Source organism: Acanthopagrus latus, chromosome 15 (assembly GCF_904848185.1).
Source record: "Acanthopagrus latus isolate v.2019 chromosome 15, fAcaLat1.1, whole genome shotgun sequence".
Classification (NCBI taxonomy): Eukaryota; Metazoa; Chordata; class Actinopteri; order Spariformes; family Sparidae; genus Acanthopagrus; species Acanthopagrus latus.
Window position 1 is genome coordinate 13375090 of NC_051053.1, and position 24929 is coordinate 13400018.

A 24929-nucleotide genomic window follows, 5' to 3' on the forward strand; every position below is an offset into this window, starting at 1 on the left:
TTTTTATTTTTTATCACATGACCTTTACACTCTGCCAGTCTGTCAACAATCCCAGTCTGAGTCGTCGAGTGTTGGCTTATCCATGTCTACACCCTCAGAGTTGCTTTATGTTAGTGGTTACGAGTCACAGGCACTGACAACCTTGACTTTTTTTCCCTTTCTCATTTTTTTTCTTGGGGTCATGAAAGTTCAAATACATCACTGGGCCTCCATCATCATCACTATTTCAGTCATTTTGACTTTATTGTCTCCATCATCATTTTAGTTACGTGTTTTGCACTGCAGCCAGGAAAGGTTACAGTATCCCACAGAGCCTATCGTAAATCATCATCACCATGACCCCGAACAACATTACCCTCATGCTTGCCCAGTGTGGCATCTTTGTCCAAGAGCACTAAGCAGTTTTTGGCAGAAGGCCATTTCTTCTTTCAGTCTGCTTGTGTTCCAACCAGTGAAGGGCATGGATGTGTTGGTGGGTGGTATTGCTAATTTCCCTAACCACTCTGTCCAGGTTGCCCTCTGGCCATGAATCATTGTGTCCTCTCCTCAGGCAGCTGGGCTCCAGTCCAGCAGCAGCTTCCACTGGTCCAGAGAGCTGTCAGTCATGTCTCTGGCTCGGCCTATGATGGCTTCTTCAATGGTGTGATTATGAGGGTGGGCTGAGTGATCGGACAGTGACAATTTGTCAAGATTATTGTTTATTAGGTCAGCAGATGTCCTCGCCGAGGAGGCCCTTCAATTCATAAACACATGAACACACAAGCAACCGATTCAAGTGTGTGTGTGTGTGTGTGTGTGTGTGTGTGTGTGTGTGTGTGTGTGTGTGTGTGTGTGTGTGTGTGTGTTTTACAACTACTGTTGTGAGAACCAGAGCAAATGTTTAACTAACAGACTAAAGACATGTTTGAAAGTGAAGACATTTTGGCTGGCCCACTTTCAAATAGTTGTTTGCCAGAAGAAATATGTTTACGTTAGACATTAAACTTAAGGCAGATATATTCACATACACTCTCAATTCATGTGCAGACACACTGGGACTCTCACAAAACACTAAATAAGCTCTGGCTATCTATCACTTGCACAGATGATTTAATAAACAATCTATTTGCCAGTCCAAACTATGTTGTATTATTTTTTTTCTCTATAACCATCTGGTGACCCATGGCAGTGAACTCGCAACCTCTATGGGTGTCCCATCTCCAGGTTTAGACATACATCATGTCATTTAGGGTTATCAAAAGAATAGAAGTGTGTGTGTTTTGTAAGTTAATTTTGTGACATAGTTGAGAACAGCATAAGAGCCTTTTCACTACCAACACCCACGTTTCCCCACACACAGTCAAGATTACTTATCATCCAGCCCACCAGTTTAATAGAGTAGCCTGGCAGCAATTTCAATGCTGACATCACTCTTACTCTTGATTTGAATAAAGGGTAGATTGAAAATACATATTTTCTCATCTCAAGGTTCAGTGGAAATATTGTGTGAAGAATAAAGAATTGTTAAATGGGACTTTCAGGGCACAATGGAGGTGGTTTAATCATATTCAAACCTTCATACATTTCTCTATACTTCATTAGGCCATCATTTTACCACTGATGTGATGAACATAAATGAGCACTTGTCTGACTGAAGCCAACTTGCATGACTTGAACCTGGTGATCAGGTTTCCACAGCCACGTGATTGGTCGTTCTCAGTTACCGTGGAGGTTGTCAGGCTGTGGTCTCTGTGATGATGTAATATGGTAGAATTCATTGGAAAAGTTTGTGTATTGACTGCACAGCAGCACCATTGATACTGTGTTATAGAGATTAGCAAAGCAGACTTTTTCAGTTAAACCATGTCTGCATGCATGTGCACATGCTTCCAACTCTATCTGGCCTCGTCTAGGCAGCAGATCAGTGACTAGAGCTCCGTATGGCAGGCAGGAGCACATGATTATTTATCAGAAAGATGAAGGAACACATCCAAAAACCATGGATATTTGATCTGAGACTACATCCGCTCCTTTCCCCCTCTCACCAGCAAGGGGTTTGGTACAGGAACCAGCACAAGGTGTTTGAAGGAGGATGCAGAGATGTGAGCTATAAATACAGGTGTAACACAATGGGAGATGACCCCACACTAACTTATATACTGTCCCCTAGCTCTGACTCCTGTAGAGTTTTAATTGTCTTTAATGCAGATGCATAGCTGAGACTGAACACAAGAGGAATCTTTAGTCCCCACTGGTATGGAATGATGCCTTTGATGCGTGATTAGGCTGCATTAATGGTTTGCTGCACACTACAGTGATATGATGCATCAGATGTTTTATTTAAATGTTGACAAAAGGAATATTTCACAGGGTTTAGAACAAAATCATCTATTCTCTGCACGCTGGTGTGTTCTCTGTGTGCACTTAGTGTGAGTATGCATGCATATGTCCACGTTTCTTGAATTTTTGTCTCTAGGCATAGGGATCATTTAGTCTTTGGGATAGGGTGGCAGCTAAACAGAGGAGCTGATGTTTAAATGCAGTGGCAGATAACAGTGTGCGTTGTATCAGGAAATGGGATGTGTAATTAGAACGGGAAAACGCTTTGATTAAACACTCTCATCTCCTAATCCACTTTGCCCTGATTCGGCAGATTAAGCTCTCTACTGAGTAATTAACTTGTGGAAAGAACACAACATTTGTGCAAAATAAGAAACTTCCGCACTGCTGAGATGGCTTGTGCACGTCTCATAGTGTATGCCAGTTTAGCATAAGGCTTCCAATTCTGCTTAGGCTAACATTATCAAAACACATGTTCATTTAGATGGGATGAGTTATTGTATACATTCAGATTCAATTATTTTTACTGAGGAAGTGAGAAGCCTCAGAGGGCAGAGAGTACAACAGGAGAGAAGCTTTTGGCACTATTCATTACATGAGTGAATTAAGTGAATTGAAGGTCCCCCTCTCTCTCTTTCTTACAACCATTTCACTCAATGGGAGTCGCTTATATCCTTTGTCACTCCTTTTGTATCCTTTGTCATTTAACAAAAGAGCATGAAATTTCCAACAGTAAAAGACTATAGCAAACTATGTTATAGTCCTCATACTCCAAAGCAGCACACTTACCAGTTTCAGTGTGATGTGGCAGTATACCAGCTCTTATTTCAGCCAAATAGACTTTTCTTACTGCATATTTCCTTGGCTATATATTTTCTCTTCTCTTACAATGCCAGGAGCGAAACATTGCTCAGGAGCCAAGACTCTTCAGCTAAAGTTTGTCAGCCATTTTTTATGTTTATGTTTTTATGCTCCTGTGCATCCAAAATGTACTATCTCAGCTGCAGTATTAGGACACCTTTTCTTTTCCATTTGCTCTCCTCTGCTCTCTCACATTCTTCTCCTGCCACAGTAAATACCTTGCACTTTTAATTAGCTCCGTGGCATTCCTAATTCAATAATAATTAAGGCGCAAGAAGTAGCCTCAAGGAACAACTTATTAAAGCCTTCCCCGAAATGTGTTGATAATGTCTGTGTTCTTTCTCCCCAGCCAATTCCCCACTGTCAGGTGCCCAGCTCAATCTACATGAACTATGGCTCGTCAGAACTCACTGGACACTGTCTCTCTTTCTCTCTTTCTCGGCTGTCTGATTCAGTATATTGATTATGGTGGCTGCAGTCATAAACAAAGCAGTGTTTGTAACCATTGCTAACTATTGTAGAAGATGTTGTCATGTGAATGCTTCTTTATTTTGATTGGACCTAATGACGAAGCTTCATCGAGCACCTGAAAGCCCTGACTGGTCTTTTCAGAAATATCATATTCAAGAAGTCTTCCTTTTACTGAATATGTGATTGCATTATGGATTAAAAATAAATGTGTAAGTGTGACTTTGCAAGTTGCTTTACTTATATAACTAGCTAAGTCCAAAGTCAGAGGCTTTTCAATTATTTTGCTTGGCTTTAAGTGCTGCATTTTCTCTCTGGTTGAAATTTTGGTTGAAATTTCATGGTTCAGGGTCTCAGATTCCTTTTATGATTTAATAGAAAAGAACATATCGTTTGCATTGTGGCATGAGCTGTTCTATTTCCATTCCTACGCCAATGAAATATTTTTGAAGCAGACATCAATGTATTTTGTTTTTATGTTAAAGAGTAGAGGAAGAATAGGTGCTGCTTTTCCCCTGCTCAAGAGGATTTTTGTGTTTGGTGTAGTGAAATCCATATTTGACTCCCCATGAGTGACAGTTAGCTGGAGATAAGTGCTCTGTATATTCTGCTGCTGATCGAATGATTTGCCTGTTGGACAGAACAGCCTCCTTACCTGACCGACTACTGATACACATCATTGACCGATCAGCTGATTTGCACATTAGTGTGATGGAGACCCAAGCATGTATATGCTCTGTCTTAAGCTCAGGGCTGTTACATCAATGAGCTCTGTAACACATTTCAAATAAAAATCCCCGCTTTCAATTTTTCTTTCCCAACTAACACCAATAGATTTGGCCCCACTGCACCATCTCCTTAGCTCTCACACATTTTAGCCCATGTGGAACTCCTGACAAGATGTCTATTATGGAAACACAAATTATTTGTATTTTATTGAAAATATCACCCATGCAAATGTGTAATGACATTAGGTATGTTAATTAAACGTGTATCTAGATAAGAAATTCATTATGACAGTGCTCAGACGAAAAATCAGTCCCAGTATCCATGTTCACTAGGTACGTAAGTATGCGAGCGATTTGTCCCAGTGGTGCTGCTCAGTGACCAACAGACCAGACTTGTATGTTTCCGGGGGGAATGTGTGCGACTGTGTGAGTATGAACAGTCTGTTAAACAACATCCATATACAGTAAATCAACTCTGAATAATTTAGTGTAGAAACAACTTACCCAAACACTGTTTCAGAGCAGCGTTCAGAGCTAAATGTACCCCCTTGATTCATCGCGATCTAGTCCACCACACCAGTTCAGCTGTGGGCATTAATGCACTTACATCATACCAACCAGCAATGAGCTAATAAGTTCCTTGTCATGAAAGATTTAGCATGAATCCAATCCAACTCTCTGACATTAGTGCTAATCCTCCTGTTGTACACCAACAACATAACATTTACATACAGTGGTTCATTTGTGGGCAGGGTTAGGACATAGATGGCATGTTCTATTTTTGGAAAAACAACACTGAACATAATTAATAAAACATAATGTTGTAACAGAAATTAAACATAGACACTAGATAATGTCATTTTGTGGTAAAAACTTGGATATGCTTGATTTGTAGAACTTCAGAGTTAGGTAGTGCTCAGAAGTGGTTGGTCAACTACAAAAAACAATATATCCAAAAGGCAACACAGGATCCAATTTTTGACTTGTGAACACAAAAAACAAGTTTAATACAATGAGTGTGGTGGAGGAGGAGAAATATCAGGATTAAAGCCTAAGCGTCTCTGCACATCCGGAAATGTTGTCCAAAACCTTTAGAAATGAGTGTGAACCCCAATTTATTTGTTGACATTTTAAATATCTGAAATTACCTCATCAGGGTGGGAGATTGTTTCCTAGAAGACTAGAAGACATCCAAGAATATTTTGCGTGTCTTTGCTTCTGCAGACCAGATAATCCTGGGCAGAAACAGAAGTACATACAATGAGAAAAAAAGAAAAATGAGCAATGGTAAAATGAAATGGTAATCAGGGTATTGTCAGGGGGGGCAGAGGGGGGCAGTTCTCTGAGAGGTGATTCTGTGTTTTAGAGATGTTGGTTACTATCCAGGGCTGTATCTGCTTGCAGGATAGATGCACTAAATATTTGTCACTGTCTGGCTGTGAGCAGGGCAGTGCTCCGGTCTGTTTGGGCTCCTGCTTTCAGCCCTCATTTAGCCAATTTGGATTGCGATGTGTGTGTCCTTGCTGCATCTCTATTAACTTCTGTTGTATCTGTCACTGTTGGTGAGTTTGAGCCGGCTGTGCTGTGTAAATGAAAGTGAGATGGACTGTGTCTGTTAGTTTCTGTTTGTCTATATAATCTGATCCACTAGCTGCAGAAGTGAAGTATCCCTCCCTGCTGAAGTATGAACCACCTGATCTCAGCATGAGATGAGTCCCAACATCTCCGGGAGATATTCTTAATGACTGGAAGTTTTTCTCCCCACGTGAAAATTCTTCCCCTTCCTCACTTTAGGAAGGGGACACACTTGATCTTCTTACTTCCAATGACAGCTCTCTGCTGTCATTGAGCTGTTACATTGACTCCCACAATGGCTTCCCAATAATGCCAGCACACTGCCATCCATGAGGGACCTCTGTTTTGGTTTAGTCAATCATCCCTTATCTCTCCCCAGCGGTGCCTTGCTCCCCCCTTCCTCCCCCAGGAAATAATGGGGTCCACGGTTCAGCGGTGTCTGCAAACACACCATCCATCATGACGCTGTGCTGCACTATATTGTCTGCACTTACCCAGCACGTGATGTGTTAGTGTTATTATGGCCCATGCAAACACTCACAACACTCTGGCTTCTCATTGCAACATTGCCTCTGAGTTTTCTCGAATGCTAAGCATCCTGCACATACTCATGCATAATTTTAATTTCCTCACTTCTCCCTGATCTTGTTTTTCTTTTCTAGCGATCTAACTTTCAGTCTTGCTTTTCTGCCAGCACTTTGGGAAACATTTAGTTAAAAAAAAGGCAGTCTTAAATTATGTATTGTTTTATCAGTTATATTAGAATATGGTGCATATCTCCAATACAGCTTCTCTAGTTTCAGAACTTTTCAAAATAAAATAGGCAGAACAAGTCAGGTTACTTATCTGCTAACAGGATAATGACATTGTAATTAATATTTAAACAACTTGATTTGTATTTTATCTATACCAGTGTCAAACATCTGTAGTTTATAGTTTATAGCAGGCAACTTAATGACTTAAGATAGATCATTTGTGACAGTGGGTTTATGAAGAATGTTTGGCTGGCTGCTGTCCTTTCAGCGCCTCAGGAGCCAAAAGGTGAGGGCGACGGAGATCGGATTTGGTTACACAAATGGACACATAAGTAGTTCTTAAACGCCTCTGATGTGTCACTTGGGTGTGAATTACAGGTGACATGGCAGAGCAGTCCCATCTCACATGACTTCAGACCCATACATGTGACTGACTGATGCAGTCTGTTTAACATTTATACTGTAGTTGTTATTTTGGTTTCTCGTAGTCATCATTGTTTAGTATTTCTTCAGAGACATTATCTTGGATGTTTCACACTCTGCCCGTCTCCTTTAAAAAGACATTCTTCTTCTGTGGTGTTTCCTTTTCTATTCCATTTTTCCTGTGTTATGAGTGTTACAGAGTGAGAATACGAAGAATAGCTGCAGGCTGTGTGTGTGATATTTCTCTTGCTTGTAAAAGTTAATTGAAATTGTCTGTGGGAATGTGGTGCGACACCAGGTTGAGCTTCACTGCCAAGGCACCCGGCACTGAGCTGACAGGCGTCACTGTGATGGTGGCAGTGGTTAGATTACCTGGCCAGCTGAGGTTGGGCTCTCACACACTATCTCAGTGTGTAGCATTTCAACGCACCGTCCTCTGTCACTGGGAAAGACACTTAACCATAATTGCTCTGGTTTTGTGTGTGTGCGTGTGTGTGTGTGTGCGCGCAGAATCATCAAAGAGAGCACCAAAATATGTCGTAATGGTGATTCTAGCTAAACTTTTTACACGTTTGTGTGCGCATGTCCGTGTATGGTCTATGTGTGTATTTGTGTTTAGGACTTTTTTCCTATCTGGAATGCCTGAGGTTTGACCCCAGTTTAATCCCAGCAGTCCCAGCAAGTGTGATGAAAGTAACAAAGAAGGTGAACTCTCTGCCTGAGCAGTGCTCATGCATTGTGTATGTGTGTGTTAATGCAGGGATGTATAGTTTCCCCCTCATTTGGAGAACGTGGTGATTTTCAAACATCACAGCATTTATTTATTGGAAATGATAAATGTGGCCAGTTTTGTATTACTGATTTTTTTCCCATTCTCCTCTCACATTAATTTAATTGTTTCAGGTTAGAATATTTGTTTACTGGTGTGTGTGTGTGTGTGTGTGTGTGTGTGTGTGTGTGTGTGTGTGTGTGTGTGTGTGTGTGTGTGTGTGTGTGTGTGTGTGTACGCACGCGTTACTCCATTCTCCAGTAGTGAGAGGTGCATTGCTGGGTGGCAGATCAGCTTCTTGCAGCTGCTTATCTGGTCCAGGTGGGTCACGGCTGATACCTGCCTGAGCCACGCAGAGCAGCTAACCTGGAAATTGATGTTTCACATCAGCGACCACCTCTCCCTGCTCCATTGCAGGGATGCTGCCGGAGTGAGGAGGGGAAACGCTTATGTGTGTGTGTGTTTGTATGGGTGTGTGTGTGGTTTGTGTGTCTGTCAGTTTGTGTGACTGTATCTCTTGTTTTTTCTGTTTCTCTGTTCACCTTTGGAGATGAACACACATGCAGCTCTGACTCAAGTGCACATACTGTTATTGCAGCTTGTACTGTATGTTACACAGGCTTGATTCCTCAGTAGGTGTTTTCATTCCAACAAAAATGTCTTTTTCAGCTACAGAGAAGATTTAAGAGATTTGAGAAAGAAATGAGGAGGTAATGAAATGTCATGTAAAACTCCTAATGGTCTTTTAAAATCAAAAGGTTACAGGTCTCAAAGTCCACAAGAGATGATTTGGAAAATGGAAAAAATGTCTTCCTAGAGTGTGCATAGTGTTCTGAATATTACTTGGAATATGGATCCCTGCTAAGTGAAGGAACCTGTTTTAAGAGCACTTTAATCACCATATTGTGTACAGCCATGTTGTTTCCATCACCATCTCACATGCAATCAATTTTCTGATTTGTGTAAGACCACAGGTCAGATACACATAATATGTCCTGCAATTCCTAACCATCTGTAAGTGCTGGGAGTTAGATTGTGGCGATGTTGGTATGTTTTAGTTTCAAAAAACAAATATGCCAAGAGCTTTGAGTTGTTGTTCGGATGATATGCTGGATCAGCTTATATGAGATGCCTGCAGTGTAATATCAGCGTTGGTCGTCTGAGGCTGGTGTGCACTCTATGAAGAAAGGTTATAGCGTCCTTGTCTTGAAAGCTGACATTTGTTCTCATAAAGGCCAGCGTGCTGGTGCCAGATAGGATTAATTGACAAGTGGGCTGCCTGCACTCCATGCCCCCCATTTACAGACCAGTCTGTGGCTCGAATCTGCTTGCTTTTGTTTACTGGTGACTCGATCTCTGTATCATCTTCACCGGTAGTGGATGATCTTGCTCAGTTCTTTACTCTCTCAAACCCTGGTTATGTGTTCGTTATGCTCTCAGTATGTTGCCATTCTCTGTGAGGTGATGCAACTGCAGTCTTTCCAAAGAAGACACTCAACATTACTTGTCATTTTGGTGTTTGCGCTTAGTATCTTTTGATACATAAAGTATGTGCCAGACTTCTACATCTGTTCATGTTAGTGGGAGAAGGGTGTGTACATATCTGCTTATGTGTGTGTGGGATTGTGTGATGGCGAGAGTGTGGTATAATTGAACTCCTCTCTTCTCAGAACCGAGAAGGTGTATGACATTTAACAGGCCTCCTTGGAAGCATGGATCTTTTTTTAAATGCACCCTTGTCTGTTGTCTCAGCCTCTCTTTTTCTCTGCCCAGTGCACTTTCTTGTTCTCTGTCTCTTTCTCTGTCCCATTTGTTTCTTTGTGCAGCAGTTTGTCTCCAGTGAGAAGTTCCAGTTGCGAACAAATCCAGGGCTTTTCTGCTGTCAGCCACTGTGCGTGTGAGATACTGTGGTTTTTCTAGCTTTTCATTTTCCACTCCCACCCACACAGACTCACACGCTGAACATACAGAATACCTAGGTGCTTTTATTGTACCTAGACTGTTCATTTCCAACCCAAACCTGTCACAGTTCTTTGGTGATAGTGATGTGAACGCAGCACGTCTGCTTAAGGGGCTACTTTTTGATCGAAGGAGAGAGAGAGTTTGTGCAGGACAGTGTGTGTGTTTATGTGTGTGTGTGTGTGTGTGTGTGTGAGAGAGAGAGAGAGAGAGAGAGGCAGTCCAAAACTGATCACCCAGAGCAGCTGTCATCACCCGGCTCTCCTGCTCACCTCTGCTGTTTTTTATGCTTCTGCACATTACTCTGTCCCCACTCTCTCCAGATTGACCAAGGAGGTCAATTGCCAATTTGCCAGTGCCAATGTCTTTGTCAGGAAACAATATTAATTTTGGCTAATTAGGACCTGAAGCTAATGAGCGCAACAGATAATGAGTTCATTTATAATCCATAAAACAAGTGTGGCGTGTTACGGGATGGAAGAAGCTTTAATGGTGGCAGCCGGACATCAAATTTAGGCAGCATCGTAGCAACAATCTGGACACATGCTTTTAAACACACACACACACACACACACACACACACACACACACACACACACACACACACACACACACACACACTATACACTGTACACTGGCTATACTCTGGCTTGTCTGCATTGCAGTCCTCTGCTGGTCAACTTGAGCACATTTTCAGCTGTGCTTTTCGGACAGTGACCATACTACCTCCCCCTCCTCCCTTCTTCTTAATGTTACTCTGTCCTGTCTTTTTCTCTCCCCCTCACTCTCTCTCTTTACTCCTGTGTCTCATTGTCTCTCCTGCTCTCTCTGTCATTATTCGTGTCTCTGATGGGAAAAATATGGATCACTTCTGATAACAGCAGAAGAAACTGGTGTAATGGTGTGTTTGTAAAACACAGGGAAGGAGATGGGATAATGAATGACAAAAAGAGAGAAATGAAAGGAAGGAAAAGAGGAGGATATGCAGGGAATATAGCAGAAAGAAATGTGTGAGAGAGAAGATTGGACGCATGTAAAAAAGCAGGATAAACAGCTAGGGAGCTGGCAGAAACTGTAGATGTGAAAATGTAAGGGATACACACATGGAGAGATGGGAATAGATATTTGCTGAGGGTGGGGGATGAGGGTGAGGGAGCTTCACAGCAGATGGACATAAGAGAGCAAGAGAGTGATGAGGAAGATAGAAATGCACTAGTAAGTCTGCCCATACAGATAAAGTCCAGCTGGCCCTGGCCTCGCCTGGCCTGGCTAGTCAGTTAGATAGACTAAACTGAGCTGGACCACACCAGGATCAGACATGCTAGTGTGGCATTTGGAGTACAATGCAATTTTACAACTGTTCCTCCATATGGGCTGTGGAGAAAACACCATTACAGATATGTTCTGGTGGAGATTACCAAGCCTGCATGCTGCCAAAAGTTCAAGGGAATGGGAAATAAAGTAGCAGCGACAGCTTGTTGCTAGGCTGCATTCCCTTTTCAGTCGCAAGTTGATCTTGCTGTTAGGCTACTGACCTTTGCCACTCACAAGTCAATTTTAATGCTAACTCTGAATGGAATTTTTTCAAAAAAATTAACAAAGTGTGAAGATTTTACATGTTTCCACAGAAATGAAATGTGTTAAATGAGCCATTTGTGTGCTGGTTTAAAGCTGCAACATCTGCTACTCAAGAACTGGCTGCTACATCAAACAGGGTTTTCCCTGTCACTTCAAATAAATCAAAGCCAGACAGTGCTCTGTTTTCTCTTCTTTTTTGTTTGCCTAAAAAGCATGGAGCAGAATAGGATAACACATTTCACAAGGTAGTGAGATTTCTTTAAAAGTGCCTTTCTCTGGTTGTACTGTAAACATGCTGATTGTCAATTCAACACAGCCCATAGCTGCCAACATGAAAACCTAAATAGGAAGTCTTGATCTTTACATTGCTATTGGACTATTTTTTTGCTGCACATCTAGTTCCTAGACAAGGTACCAAACCTTATGTTACTCAGTGTGTCTTTTATTCAGTCTACTCTCCCACCCGCTGAAAGGAACTGAAGTAGATATATTGTATCTGCAATGTTTTCAATACTCACAAGAGAAAACATCTTATCGCAACTATCATTAAAAAGACAGTCTTCATCAAGCAGCTTTCCATCAGTGTAGAAGGGAGTTCAGTGAACTCTGAGTCGTCATTCGATAACTGAAATCTGATAAACTCATCAATAAGTTCTGACAGTTCTGGCCTAAAATGTACATTACAAGTTAATTAGCACTACTATTACTAGATTACTTGCTTTCACACCAGAATGTCATCCATACTCACAGTGGACAGTTGACCTTGTGACACACAGCTGGAACTGATAACATCAGTCAGGAATGCATTTAATGTATGTGTGCCATTGACAGGGTTTTACGCTGTAAATATTTGTATATCAGTAGCTACGTTAGAGTGGCTTTAGAGAATTATTCTCACAGACACCGCTATCATTGTTTCCACATTTTTTTCATTCTCTTACATTCATATTTGAACGTAAGAAACTAATTTTTTGTTTTCTCCTGTTGCTTTGGTGCGTAGACTAATCAGTACTTAGTTTTTGTTTTATTGGTATAAAAAATAAAATGTCCCACTAGCTATAATTCTTTGCCAAAAACTGAACCTTTGTGTCTCCTCTCTGGTATTTAGTGAGGATGACACCTTTTGGGAGCTATTTAATTTATTTTGATGTAACCCCACTAGTAACTGCTAAAAGGCTGGTCTGACAAAAGTAGATGTGGGGGGAAAAAACACATTAATGCTAGACAATAAACAGAGGAACAGTCAAATACAAGATAAATCTAAAGATATAGTCCCATAGATTCCCCCTGTGCCTTGCTGATACATCTCTACCCTTTTTTTCTTCATGGATTCTTGTCCAACACAGGGAAACCACTGCTGTTCTCTAAGTTCTTACCTACTTGTTATAGCTATATTTATCAAGAAAGAGAGCCTTTGTTTTCTAAGGCAATAGTCCACACTCTATTCCAATGACAGCCAGGGCTGGAAGTCAACTCTGAGTTGCCACAGCCTCATTCTTGACCTCAGCTCCTGCCATTCCCCAACATCCCCATCTACATCCACAGAGCTGACAGAAACAACATCAGCTTTATATTTCAGTAACACACGGGCCAAATGATAAACATGTAAACGGGAGCGAAAAGGGGAAAGGCCAAAAGTGAGAGGCTTTTGTTTCAATGTGTGTGTGTGTGTGTGTGTGTGTGTGTGTGTGTGTGTGGGTGTGTGGGTGGGTGGGTGGTTGTGTGGGTGTGTAGGTGTGCGCGCGTGAGTGTGGCTTTGCAGTGAAGGTGGCATGTTCCATTACCCGACCATGATTTAGCTCGCTCTCAGGTAATAGTCAGCCCCGGTGAGGTCAGCAGAGGGCCAGCGGAGGAGAGAGGGAGTGTAGGGAGGGTGAAAGAAGGAGGCAAATAACAGAATAAGAACAGGATTAAAAACTGAGGTGAGCAGCAAACTGGATGAAAAAAGCAAGGCATAAAGATAAAGAGAAAAGGAAAGAATTGGGCAGGCGTTTCGAGGTGCCTTTGTTGATGGACATTTTGGCATGTTGGCAGGATCGGTGCAGTTTGGGGTGGATGCGTGTGTGTTTGGGGCAGCGTAGGCTTTTGTGACAACGACAGGCCAGACTGGCTTAGCCGTCACTCCAGCAGCCTCAGTAGCACACAGCCACCTGTCCTCTCCTATCAGCACTGCCTGTGTCCCTCTGTCTGGCCTCCACAAGCAGGATGGAGCGTGACGAGAGGATGACAAAAACGAAAGAGAGGGAGTTGGGGAACAGCGAGACTGCGATGGGATGGAATAGAAAATAGCAAGAGCAAAGAGCTTTCCCATGTGATCACAGAGTGAGTGGAGCTGCGTGTGAATTTACTGTGACAGGTCTGCCTCTCCTCACCAACGCGTGGGATGACTGTCCACTAATGTCCTTCACTGTCCTCCGACTTTTCGCAATGTGATTGGTTAGTCACAGCCTTGTCACTCAATGTTTTCATCATTTCACCATTTGGGTGTATTAGAAAGCCAATCCTGGACATCCAATCATACGCCCCATCCTCCTCAGTTCTGAATCTCTCTCATTGTATGCCGTGCAAATGAAAGATTCATATCTGGACAGCAGAGTCAACTTCAAATACACTCAGATAACCAGATGTACTGATGTATTTCATGTAAAAACTAATATTTATTCTGCAATATTTTCATAAATACCAAATGTTATTCATGATATTTTTTTTGATAGCATGCATTACTGAAGAAATCCCTCACTACAGAGTGCAGTGTTCACTCTGGTCTTACTTTCACAAGGTTAAACCACAGTGAGGGTTTTGATTTTAGGCATAAACCATTTGTTGTTTACATTAAGCTCCTTGCTCGGGCTTTTCAAGCCATGCCGTGACCCGTGCCTAGTTGATATCAAAGATTGGCACAACACACATATATACATAGAGTGTACTCTCCTGTATGCACACTCTCACTCACAGTGACAAAATCTCACTGAACAAAAGATTTGCTATTCTCTTTGGTTTGCTTAAAGATGTTTAACTTAAAACCAGATGATCATGTGATCACATCAAAGTGTGGGTGGTTGCCCACTTGTATCAATGTTTTTCATACTTTTTTATAAATGCATGTACATACAGTCTGTTCGCTTAAAATCTGCGTATACACACACATTTTAGGATGTGTGTATATCTCTCAGGAAAGGCTAAAGGAAAGGCAGAGGGTGTTCTCCTCTCATCCGTGACAGATTTAGTCATAAATCTGTTGGATTAATACACAGCCTCTCAAGGACTCTCATGGTGTGTGTTGTTGAAACACAGGAGTCACTTAAAGCCAGACTCCCAGCACTATTTGTCTTCGGCTCTCTTTCCCATCACGGTTATTGATGTGACAAACACACACATGCTTGCGAACACACACACACACACACACACACACACACACACACACACATACACACACACAATAACAGACAAAAAGAGAGAAGGCCAGTGAAAAATGGAGAAAGGGTAAATTAGATAGATTTGGTAAATGTCTGGTTTCAAAGGAGCTATTAAAACGTAAGGATTTCTGTGTGATAGATTAGCTTTTACCAACGCGCAAATCTAACCTCCTTTGAAGAACTCCAGCTGTTATTCACTCCCATTATTTGATATGTAAATTGTACCTATCTCCAGCAATTGTATCAATTTGAGAATGTGTTGCGTTTGTTTATTTCTGGCACAAAGGCTTGCAAACATAATCAGTGAGCTTTTTCTTTTATTCCATTTTTTATTGCTAGCTGTCTAATTGTCCTCCCTGGGGAAAAGGCTTTACTGTCACTCTCCATGGCTGTCTTCATCCTACAGGGAAATAAACTGAATGCATCTAAATGCACCCCCTTTTCTGCTATTAAAGATGCCCCCTGAACACATACACCTCTCTTTGTATGGAAATGGAGGTCCAAGCACCCAGTTTCTGGCCACTGCACTATTGTCATTCCAGGTAGATCTGCTTATTTTATTTCCACATCCAACTGACTTCCCAGAAGGAGCCTGAATCTGTGGACATTAACACATCACTCAGCACCATGGGCAGAGAAAGCGGCGATGAGTTAATTTCAATTTATTTCCATCGTATTTCTAAAGAAAAAGTTTATTTATCACGCTTTTGACTGGAGGTGAGGGTGCAAATTAATGCATGTGTCCCCAGGGGGTCGCTTAAAAGGATGAACCCGAAACAAAGACTAAAATCCTTTGATAGAATCAGACTAGTAAATTACCCTCAAGGTGTTTTTACATGAGCGAGATTGACTGAAACAGTTGTTAATGCAAAGAGAGAAGGATCATCTCGTTTGCTGCTGTGGCTCGTGATTACCTCTACGCGTTCATGTGGAGACGCAGAGAGGAGGGACGGGGGGCTAACTGCAAAACAGACAGGAAGGTAGCTAAAATAGCAACAACACTTAAAGCAGCTTTAAATGAAGTGCCCACATTTTGGGATTACAATTTAACTTTAATAAAATTTAAGTGGTATTTCTGTATCAGTGTGCATAATTCACGGCCAATAACCTATTGTAGTGAAACAAAACGGTTCCAAGTTCCTGTAATTGACTAAATTAACAAAGTGTCACTCTGTCCGTTGCTCAGATTATTTATATGATGTTTATATGTTCATTAATGAAATGAATGGTGTATTTTTTTGCCAGAAACATCTGGTGGGTCAAATCAAACTTTATACCAGCTTCATTTTGGGCAGCCAGTGCAGGGATACAAACAAATGCCAACACATTCTCTTTCTGTAATAGTGTCATGCAAGAAACAGATACATTTTCTCATAATGACGCACATTTATTTAGTAGGACGTGGTTTTGTGTGCTTCCTGTTATCCCAGACCTGATGGGCCTGATGGTGTAAAGTGCGCAACACTGCTGCTGAGAGTCAGTCTCATTATCACATTTTATGTATGTAACAGATTTGAAAGCTTTACATCATGGCTTTTCTCCACAGCATACTGCTTAGTTTTCCTCACATGTTGAAAAAATAAAGCGTCAAATGCACCATATAGTTGGAACAAAATACTGAATGAGCTCATGCTGTCAGTCAGTTGAAGACTGTTTGCCGGTGTGAATCTTTGATGGGTTTGATTGATGCGAGGCAGCGTGGCTTCAACTTGGTGTTGCTGATGTGTTTGAAGGCTCTTTTTGTCAGTGGATAGACAGTGTGGTAACATGAGTGGCATCATACTGACTCATCAGCCTACTGATTGTATGACTTCAACCCTGAGGCTCACTCACCCTGCCTCGAGACACTGCATCAAGTATTAATACAAAGCAGCTAAAGATCAAGAACTCTCCCTGCCCCGTCCTCCACAGTAAGTCATCTCTCCACTTGTCTTGAGGTGGTTTCTTTTTTGTTTGCAGCTGCTTTGGTAGATAGCGTACAGAATATTGCCCATATACCCATTAAGCCTCTGTGCACCACAAAATTCAAAGCTATAATTCACAGCATGCCTGAAATTGCAGACCTGACAGTACCTGTCCCACTGAATCAGCGCTCAGATGAACGAGAGGTCTAGAGATGTCACCAACATAATAAACAGGGCTTTGGCCTATAGCCCCTTTTCTTTCACAAGCCCGAGGCCCCAGGGCAGGGCTGAGCCTAGTCTCCGTCTAACACGTACGACTTCTATTGATCCAGCAGGGATTGATGTTCTCCAGCAGCTGATTTAGCGCCCCCATCGGTCCCTTGCCTTTCCTCAAAGATTGGGCTGAGTAAAGCATACAGCTGCTGCTATGTATAGGTTAGCGAGTCTTCCTACTGTTCCTCTCCTCCTCTACCTCACTTTCAACCTGTCCAGGCTTGTCATTTTGTGTGTTTTATGGCAGGAAGTTTTTGAGCCCTGCCACAGCACAACAACAATGCAGAAAGTCTGACTGTAATTTTGGGAGAAAAATGATAAATGGTGAATGGGTCTATGTGTTTATTTGTTCAATAGGCTTCACCCTTTGCACTTCACTCTTTTCCCTTTTTTGTTTACTAATTTATTTGTTCTGCTGCATGTCCTTTATTGTGCACATTTCACAAATGCGTGTGTGTTCTTGATCCCTCAAATGAACTACAAATAAGCAAACTAATTTCTGTGTGCCTCACATCCTGGACTGCCCACATTAAGCACTGACATGTGATTCACCTTCCCCTGCATTGGTGTGCAGGGGAAGGTGTCACTTGGCTCACAGTGTTAGCTCATTAACAATGGCAAGGTCAGAGCTTTCATGACTGGTTTCAGTTGACAAAGAAAACAGCAGGAATACCTTATACCTTGTTGGCATGTTACAGTCTTGTTACAGTAATCCATTAATAAAAAATCCCTCAAGTTTTTTCTTGGTGTTGAAAATGATATCTAATATTTTTTACATAATATTTTTACATATTCTATTGAAGAAATTCCAGTACCAGAACGCACTAGCATGAATTCTGGTTTTCTGCTCATCACAGAGCCAATCTTATGGGTTTTCTCACTTTGGAATTAGGAGACACATATCTCAAAATCTATCAGGTCAGTATGATAGGCAGGCTGCTTTTGGTTTGCTGTGTTTTGACCATACTACCAGAATACAGAGAGAAAAGGGGGGAACCGGTGTTTGATTTGCAGAGAGAGTGAGGGGTTCAGGGGACAATGGGACAGAGAAAGGTGAGGTAGAGAGATGAGTCCTCCAGCCCATCGCTCTTGTCATGAGAGCAGTGTTGCAGAGTCGAGGAGATGGGGAGGGGCAATGTTAATGTGCACTGTATCATTCATAACAGTAATACTGGCATCACTTGCTGCTAAATAGCATCGTTTGTCAGGGAAAGGGCTTGGTGCCACAGTGTTACAGATAAGCACTAGAAGGATACCTACCTACTCACACACACACACACACATACACACACACACACACACACACACTATACTTTATGCCACGCTTCACACCTTCAACAACAATTTTTTGCCCTCACTTTTATTCTAATCGAGTCTTTAATCGAAACTATTAATTAACAATTAAATGACTTACACAGATGAATGTTAAACATTTTGACATTAACATTTTGTTGAAATGTACTTACAATATCATAAGTTTTTTGAACAATATCCAAACCCAGAGAAATCTTAATTTCACTCAGTATAACAGTGTGTTTCATCTAGCCACCTGTTGATACAACTTCTGGAGGAGAGTCAGAGAATAAGGAGGGGAGTCTGAAAACATAAACTGCAACATTAATAAAACGTTGGTCCAGTTTTCATTTGCAATGGTGGTTGCTTAACCATAAAAACAATTCCCATAATCCCATGCTGCTTACATTGTTTTTGTTTCAATTGAGAGACCCCAGGAATTACATATTTAACCCCAAATAAATCAAGGCAAGAGTATTATTTTCTCCATCAGTCTGTCACTCATCGAAGGATATTCACTGACTGTCATTTACATACAAACACTGTCAAGTTTGTTTGGGACCAAAATGTAACTAAAAACCGCTTTGGATTCTGTTTTTAACTGGACTTAAGCCTGAGCTGCTGCAGATTCCATCTCCAATTCCATTTCACACAGCTTTACATTGTAGACATTAAACAAAACTCAAAGTGAAACTGTTGATACTTACAAGTTCGAAACATGTTCCATAGCCTCATCCTCAAGGATTGATTTTGTCTTTGCCTAATTGCAGCCATTTAGTTTTGCCAGTGTATGTTGCAGATAGAGGAATGTAATAAAACACAATCTGAGAAATTGAGGACAAATTAGAGTAGAATCCAGTACAGTATCAAGTCTTTATCTTTAGAATAAAGTGCAGTAGCAAATCTTAATATAAAGACATAACACCCTTCACTGATTCAGTTGATATGGACATATAGCACATGTGCCAAATCTCCATACTTGCATTTAATCTGAGCAGATAATCTAACCCATATGCTTAATGAGTTGGCCCAAGTTTGCCTCGTTTTCTGCAGTGGGAGTTAATCTTCCACAAGACTGTGACTCTCATACATAGTTTTAGTCTCAAATGATTTGTTATCATTCATTTGTTATCCTTCACTCGAGTGTATGTCTACCCACATGGAGCAGACAATTCCTCCACAGTTGAGGGGGCTGGCAGTAGAAGAAAAAAAAATCTGTTATTATTGATGACTATGAGGTAAAATGCTTAATTTGCACCGTCTTCAACCAAATTATAACTCATATTGAAAGCAGCTGAATTTGCATAAATCTCATTAGACGCAATGAGAGGGGTTCATAAATCGTTATATTAATTAGTCATTTTTGCCACCCTTTCATAGGAAAATGGGGTGTATTAATAAAACGAGAGGGGTGTGTGATTGTGAAGCCTAATTGGTCGTTGTGTTAAGCATTTTGGTGCACAAGTGACAGGCTTGATTTACTTTTGCTTCACCTCTATTGTCTGACCGAGTACCTGCAGCAGTGGGGGGAGGGTGTGTGAGAGTGTGTGTGTGTGTGTGTGTGTGTGTGTGTGTGTATATTTACGTGTGTTTACTTGCATTCATTGTATGTGTATGCTCTGTGTTTTTACTTTTCCATCCATGAACTCGTATTCAATACCTTCTTGTTTCTTTTCTCTTGTGGTGAAATGCAGGCCAACCTTTCAGCTCCGATGCCCTCGTGCTTTGTATGAGTTCAGCACTGCAGGGCAAACATATTGTTAAGTGCAAGCTAAATGAACAAGAAAGAATGAGGGCATTAGGGTCCCGGTGCTTTTTCTGAAATCAGGAAATCATGTAAAGTTCAAGAACACCTGCCCAATGTTGCCATGGGAATGAAACCTAGTACATTTACTCAAGTGCCCAATTTGAGGTATTTGTACTTTAGGTTTATCAATTTTTCTGCTACTTTATACTTCCAATCCACTGTAAATTTTCACTTCATTATATTTGTTAGATAACTTTAGTTACTAGTTTGCATGTAAATTGCATACAGTATCAGAGCCGAAGTAGAAAAAGAAGCGTATATTTTTGAGATTCACTTAAAAAAATGCTATATATCGGATCAGATAATTGGCCAGGTTGATAATTGGTCACCCTTAAGCATTCAGTATATACTGTAGGTACAGGTAAATACATATGTATGTCGTTTTACCGGCTCTTTTGACACTTAAGTACAATGACTGCCAGAAAATGTATTTGATATTAAGTATACTTAAGATTTTTACTCAAGTGCTATCTGTATGGGTGACTCACATTTGCTGGTAATATTTTAGTATGTTTATTTTGATCAAGTATGGCTTTTTGGTACTTCTTACAACACTGATTCTGTCACAGGTTCAGGGTTTAGGGATAAATGTAGGTCAAGTGAGTGCCCTCAGAACTACTCTTTGTCTCTGCCTGGATGTATTTGTAAATGGGTGTCTACATTTGAGCTGTGCGTACGGTGTGTTTGACTGCTTTTATACGATGAATGGAAGGGAACATCATACATATTCATGACTGCTTGGGTCCATTGTGTGTTACTGATATCAGCATACCTTCCCCTTCAAGCCCTTTACCATGCAGTTGTTCCCTGGTTAGAAATGAGCCTTGTCCCCTCCCCTCCGGGCCCCTCCTAACCTCAGCCTCGTCCCCCTTGACACATCTGTCCAGCATGGTGGATTAGCTGGCTGGATGGCTCCACCTCTGGGTTTGATTAGCGTATGTGATGAATGGAGCTTGTGAACCAGCCCAGCTCCAGTTAAAAACACTTTACTCTTGTGCTAGTGCGTTTGTATGTGCTCTGTGTGTGTTTGTGTGCTGTAATGCCATATTTATCATTATTTATCCCACATTTACTTTTTGGAAGAACAAGTTGTTAAATCTTTCTCCTGATCCTGCAGGCCAAGTTGTTTACTGAGTGTGTTTAGTGAGTATGAGAAATTTAAAGGAGAACAATATTTATTTTAAGTTTAATTATTCTAATATTTATTTATATATTTATAACAATGTAGTACAACACATTAAAAATATAGATAATAAATACACATAAGAATAAGATATGCAATGAAAAGGTATTTTTATGTGTATAAGATATACTGTTATGTGTCTCAGTAGACATGATGGGATATCTAGAGAAAATGTATTGGATTTGGTCTTAAAATTAGCTAATACAAGGTCATATAACCTAGTCATATGACCTTTGACCGTGTGAAACCTCTGACCTTTCACTCTGTTTTGCAGGTTCATCAGTTGCCCAGCTGAAAGCAACTGATCCTGAGGAAGAGCCCCTCATCTACGGGGTTTCAGGAGAAGAGGCCATGAGGTACTTCTCTGTGAACAAAGACACTGGTGTGGTGTGGCTTCGACAGCAGCTCGACCGTGAGGTACAAACACCACCTACTCCCGACTACACATTACCAAATCAAATGCACTATAGACAAGAAAAGTCAGGACAATTTTGAAAATAGGAGATGGAATGTAAATTATCAAATGATGAAAGAGCAGTGAAAAGTGCAATACTCTTCAGTAGTGAGGGATGAAAAAGAAAGGGTTGCAGGCTCAGAGTGGTATTTCTGACTTGTTATGCTTTTCTGCACAGCTATTTTGCACTACACATATCCTTGTAAAGTTTATGCTGATGTCTCTGTCTGTCTTCACCAGACCAAGTCAGAGATGCAGGTCGAATTCTACGTGAGCGACATTCAAGAGGTAAGAGACAGTTCTGCACTGTGATCATAGTTATGACACCTTGCGTCACACGTTGACACCTGGATATAGCCTGACCACATGTCACATAGAGACCCTCTCTCTCAATACGTCTCTCTTTCAGTCTCTCGCTCTCATTCTCACCCTTATACTCTGTTTCTCACATGTAATCATTCTGACACCTGTCTCACTGAACGCAGTTTAGTTGCTGAAACATACTGACGTTCATCCTACTCTCCCGGCGGGTAATCTATCACACACTTGTCCCATTTTCTTTCACTCTGAATCTTGGCTTGGTGTGGCTGATGCACATTTGCAGTGACTACAGTTTTCTGACAAGTAACGTGTGGAGGAGGCTCTGAAACAGTTTTACCAAGGTGTTTCCTCCCTCAGGTGGTCAAGGACACAGTCAACATCCAGATTGGAGACGTGAACGATAATTCGCCAATCTTCCATGGGCAGCCTTACACCGTCCATATCCCAGAGGTAAGGCTGACAGAAAGTGTTTTAATGATCCCCTCTATACATGTGTTAAGGAAAACATAAAAACTCTGATGTGTGTAGTATAATTACTACAGACTACAAGAATATATGAATATGCAAGTATTTGTTTGACTAAATCAATTTAAGGTCCATTCTCAGTGTATATCTGCACTGGAGGCTTCAAGTTTTCACATCGCTCTTGTGTATGCTCAATAATGGACCAAGATTGGTGATGTCACATCTGTCTCGTAGGCCCTCCTCTTAAATTCTGTTGGGTTTTTTTTATCCTGACAGACAAAAAGACTTTGGACTTTTTGTAGATAGCGAAAAACATCCTTCATTTTAAACACTGCACTTAAATCATTCTACACAGTGAAGCTAAAACATTCATTTTTTTATTAGCTTATTGTATTTATTTACTTGTTGCATCCAAATTAGCAACATAATAAGAGGGTTTGATGCACTTTTGTTTTTGTTTTTTTAGACTTAAATACAATGAAATTTAGTCATAAATGTCCATTATTGAACAACAGAACAGTGATTCCAACCGTTCCCTCACAAATTTATGGTTTCCTTCTGGAATTTAAGAGAAGGTTAGAAAACTTGTATGAAATTCACCACCATGTTATGGATATCGTAACAGAAGTAACTGTATGGTGGCTGCACTCAACTATTCATAGTGCTTTTCGTCTCTGCTGCCCTGGAAATAGCTGTGTTTTGCTGCACCTGTGATCTTCCTGAGATTTTAGGAGTTGTCCTCTAGCTCATGTTTAGAGAGTGTGCACAGCCTCCTTTATAGGGAAGAAAAACACTCACTGTAGCGGAGACCTCAATCTCTTTTCTCCTCTCTCTGTTTCTCTCACTTCTCTGTCCTCTCTCTGAATCTGCCACCTCCCTTCTCAGCTTTCACGTCTTTCCATCTTTCTCTCTCCTCTTTGCCCTCTCCCTCATCTAATCCTTGATAGAAGTAATTGCCAGAGTGGAGAGGAGGACTTCAAACAGGGGCTGAAATCCACACACACAAACACACACACATCCACATCATCTTGTTGTGTTGAGTTTGAGCACATACCCCTTTCTGAGTCTTCACCAAATCTTCAAAGCCACTGGCTTTTTCTCTCCCCAATCCATAAAGTCAGGCAAATAAATGGGAGAAAGGAGGACTGTTTAGAGGAGGCTGTTCAGACCACCCACCAGGGAAGGTTCTGTCAGGCCAATGCAACCACTGCTCAGTTGTGTGGGACTTATAGTCCATATACAGGCTTTCCAAGCTCTGCAAACAATAGGCATCAGTTTAGCCTCCAGAAAGCCATTTAACGGAGCTGTGTTGACCCTCAGTCACTCATACATTGTTCACTCCCTTGAATCCCACATTGAGTTACTGCTTATGTTGGTTTTGCACTCCTAGTACAAAATGTAAGTTTTTTTATTTGAGGCGATGGGCTGTGGTGATTGATCAGATTCCTTAAAACAGCTAAAGTCTTATTCACTGGCATTTCCAGTAAGGGTCAGAGTGAGTGTGATGCAGGTAGAATGTGTTTTATCACAAATCTTAATACTTACAATATAAGAAGATGAATAAATAGTATGTGTTTGTGTGTCATGGTCCAGTCAGTACACAGAGTTCTTCATTACAGCCTTCCACCTCTTCCACCTGGAAGTGGGAGTGTTGAGAACTGTATCCATCCAGGAGTAATTTTCTTCCTTGTTGGTAACCTCTTTCCCCTTCTTCTGGCCTCTCCTCTGCTATATCTTGTTTTCCCACAACTTCCGTTGCCTGCATTTTTATAGCCACATTACCTCTGGGCCCCTGAGTGACCTCTAGCGGGCTAAGCAAACATGCTGCGACATCACTCTATCACGCTGTCACTCACTGGACATGCTACAGTAATTGAGGTTCGGAGTACAATCATGACTACTATATAGTCCTTTTGAAACTTAAGTACACAGAGAGAAGGATGATGGTAGTAGTTAAGTGTTGTGAAAACAGAAGGACAGAGGATTAAAATGGTGAGATTTAATGTAGTAAAAAGTGACAATGAATACCAGAAAGACCGACAGAAGCCAAAAAGAATGAACACAAAGTTCTTCAGGGTCTTTGAAACAGTAGAATATTAGGTAGAATGTATATTCAGATGGGCCTGACGCAGCTCAGCAGTGAGCAGATGAAGCATTGTGAGTGGCAAGGTGAGCAGTGTAGAAGGGAGAGTGGGGAAGTGTGTGTGTAAATGTCGTTTTAATTTGTAGAGCCATAAAGAGGGTGAAGGGGAGCAGGTGGGCTGCTAGCATTCCCTCTGTCAGTGCTAATGAGCTGGCCAGATTTACAGCATCCACACACTCAGGCAGCCAGCAGCAGAGACTGGATACAAGGAGCAATGACTATCACCAGAAATAAT

General features: G+C 41.3%; 1 protein-coding gene across 6 annotated transcripts in view; it reads left to right on the forward strand.

Moving 5' to 3' along the window:
• The window catches only part of cdh23 (cadherin-related 23), a 165839-nt gene that overhangs the window by 19958 nt on the left and 120952 nt on the right, over positions 1-24929 (forward strand). For all 6 annotated transcript variants that reach the window (XR_005079483.1, XM_037124921.1, XM_037124922.1 and 3 more), the window contains exons 4-6: positions 21586-21728; positions 22006-22053; positions 22444-22536. Coding sequence is in view for 5 of the 6 variants with exons in the window: in XM_037124921.1 (XP_036980816.1) it covers positions 21586-21728; positions 22006-22053; positions 22444-22536 (284 nt within the window). In the remaining variant the exon portion in view is untranslated. The remainder of the gene's footprint in view (positions 1-21585; positions 21729-22005; positions 22054-22443; positions 22537-24929) is intronic.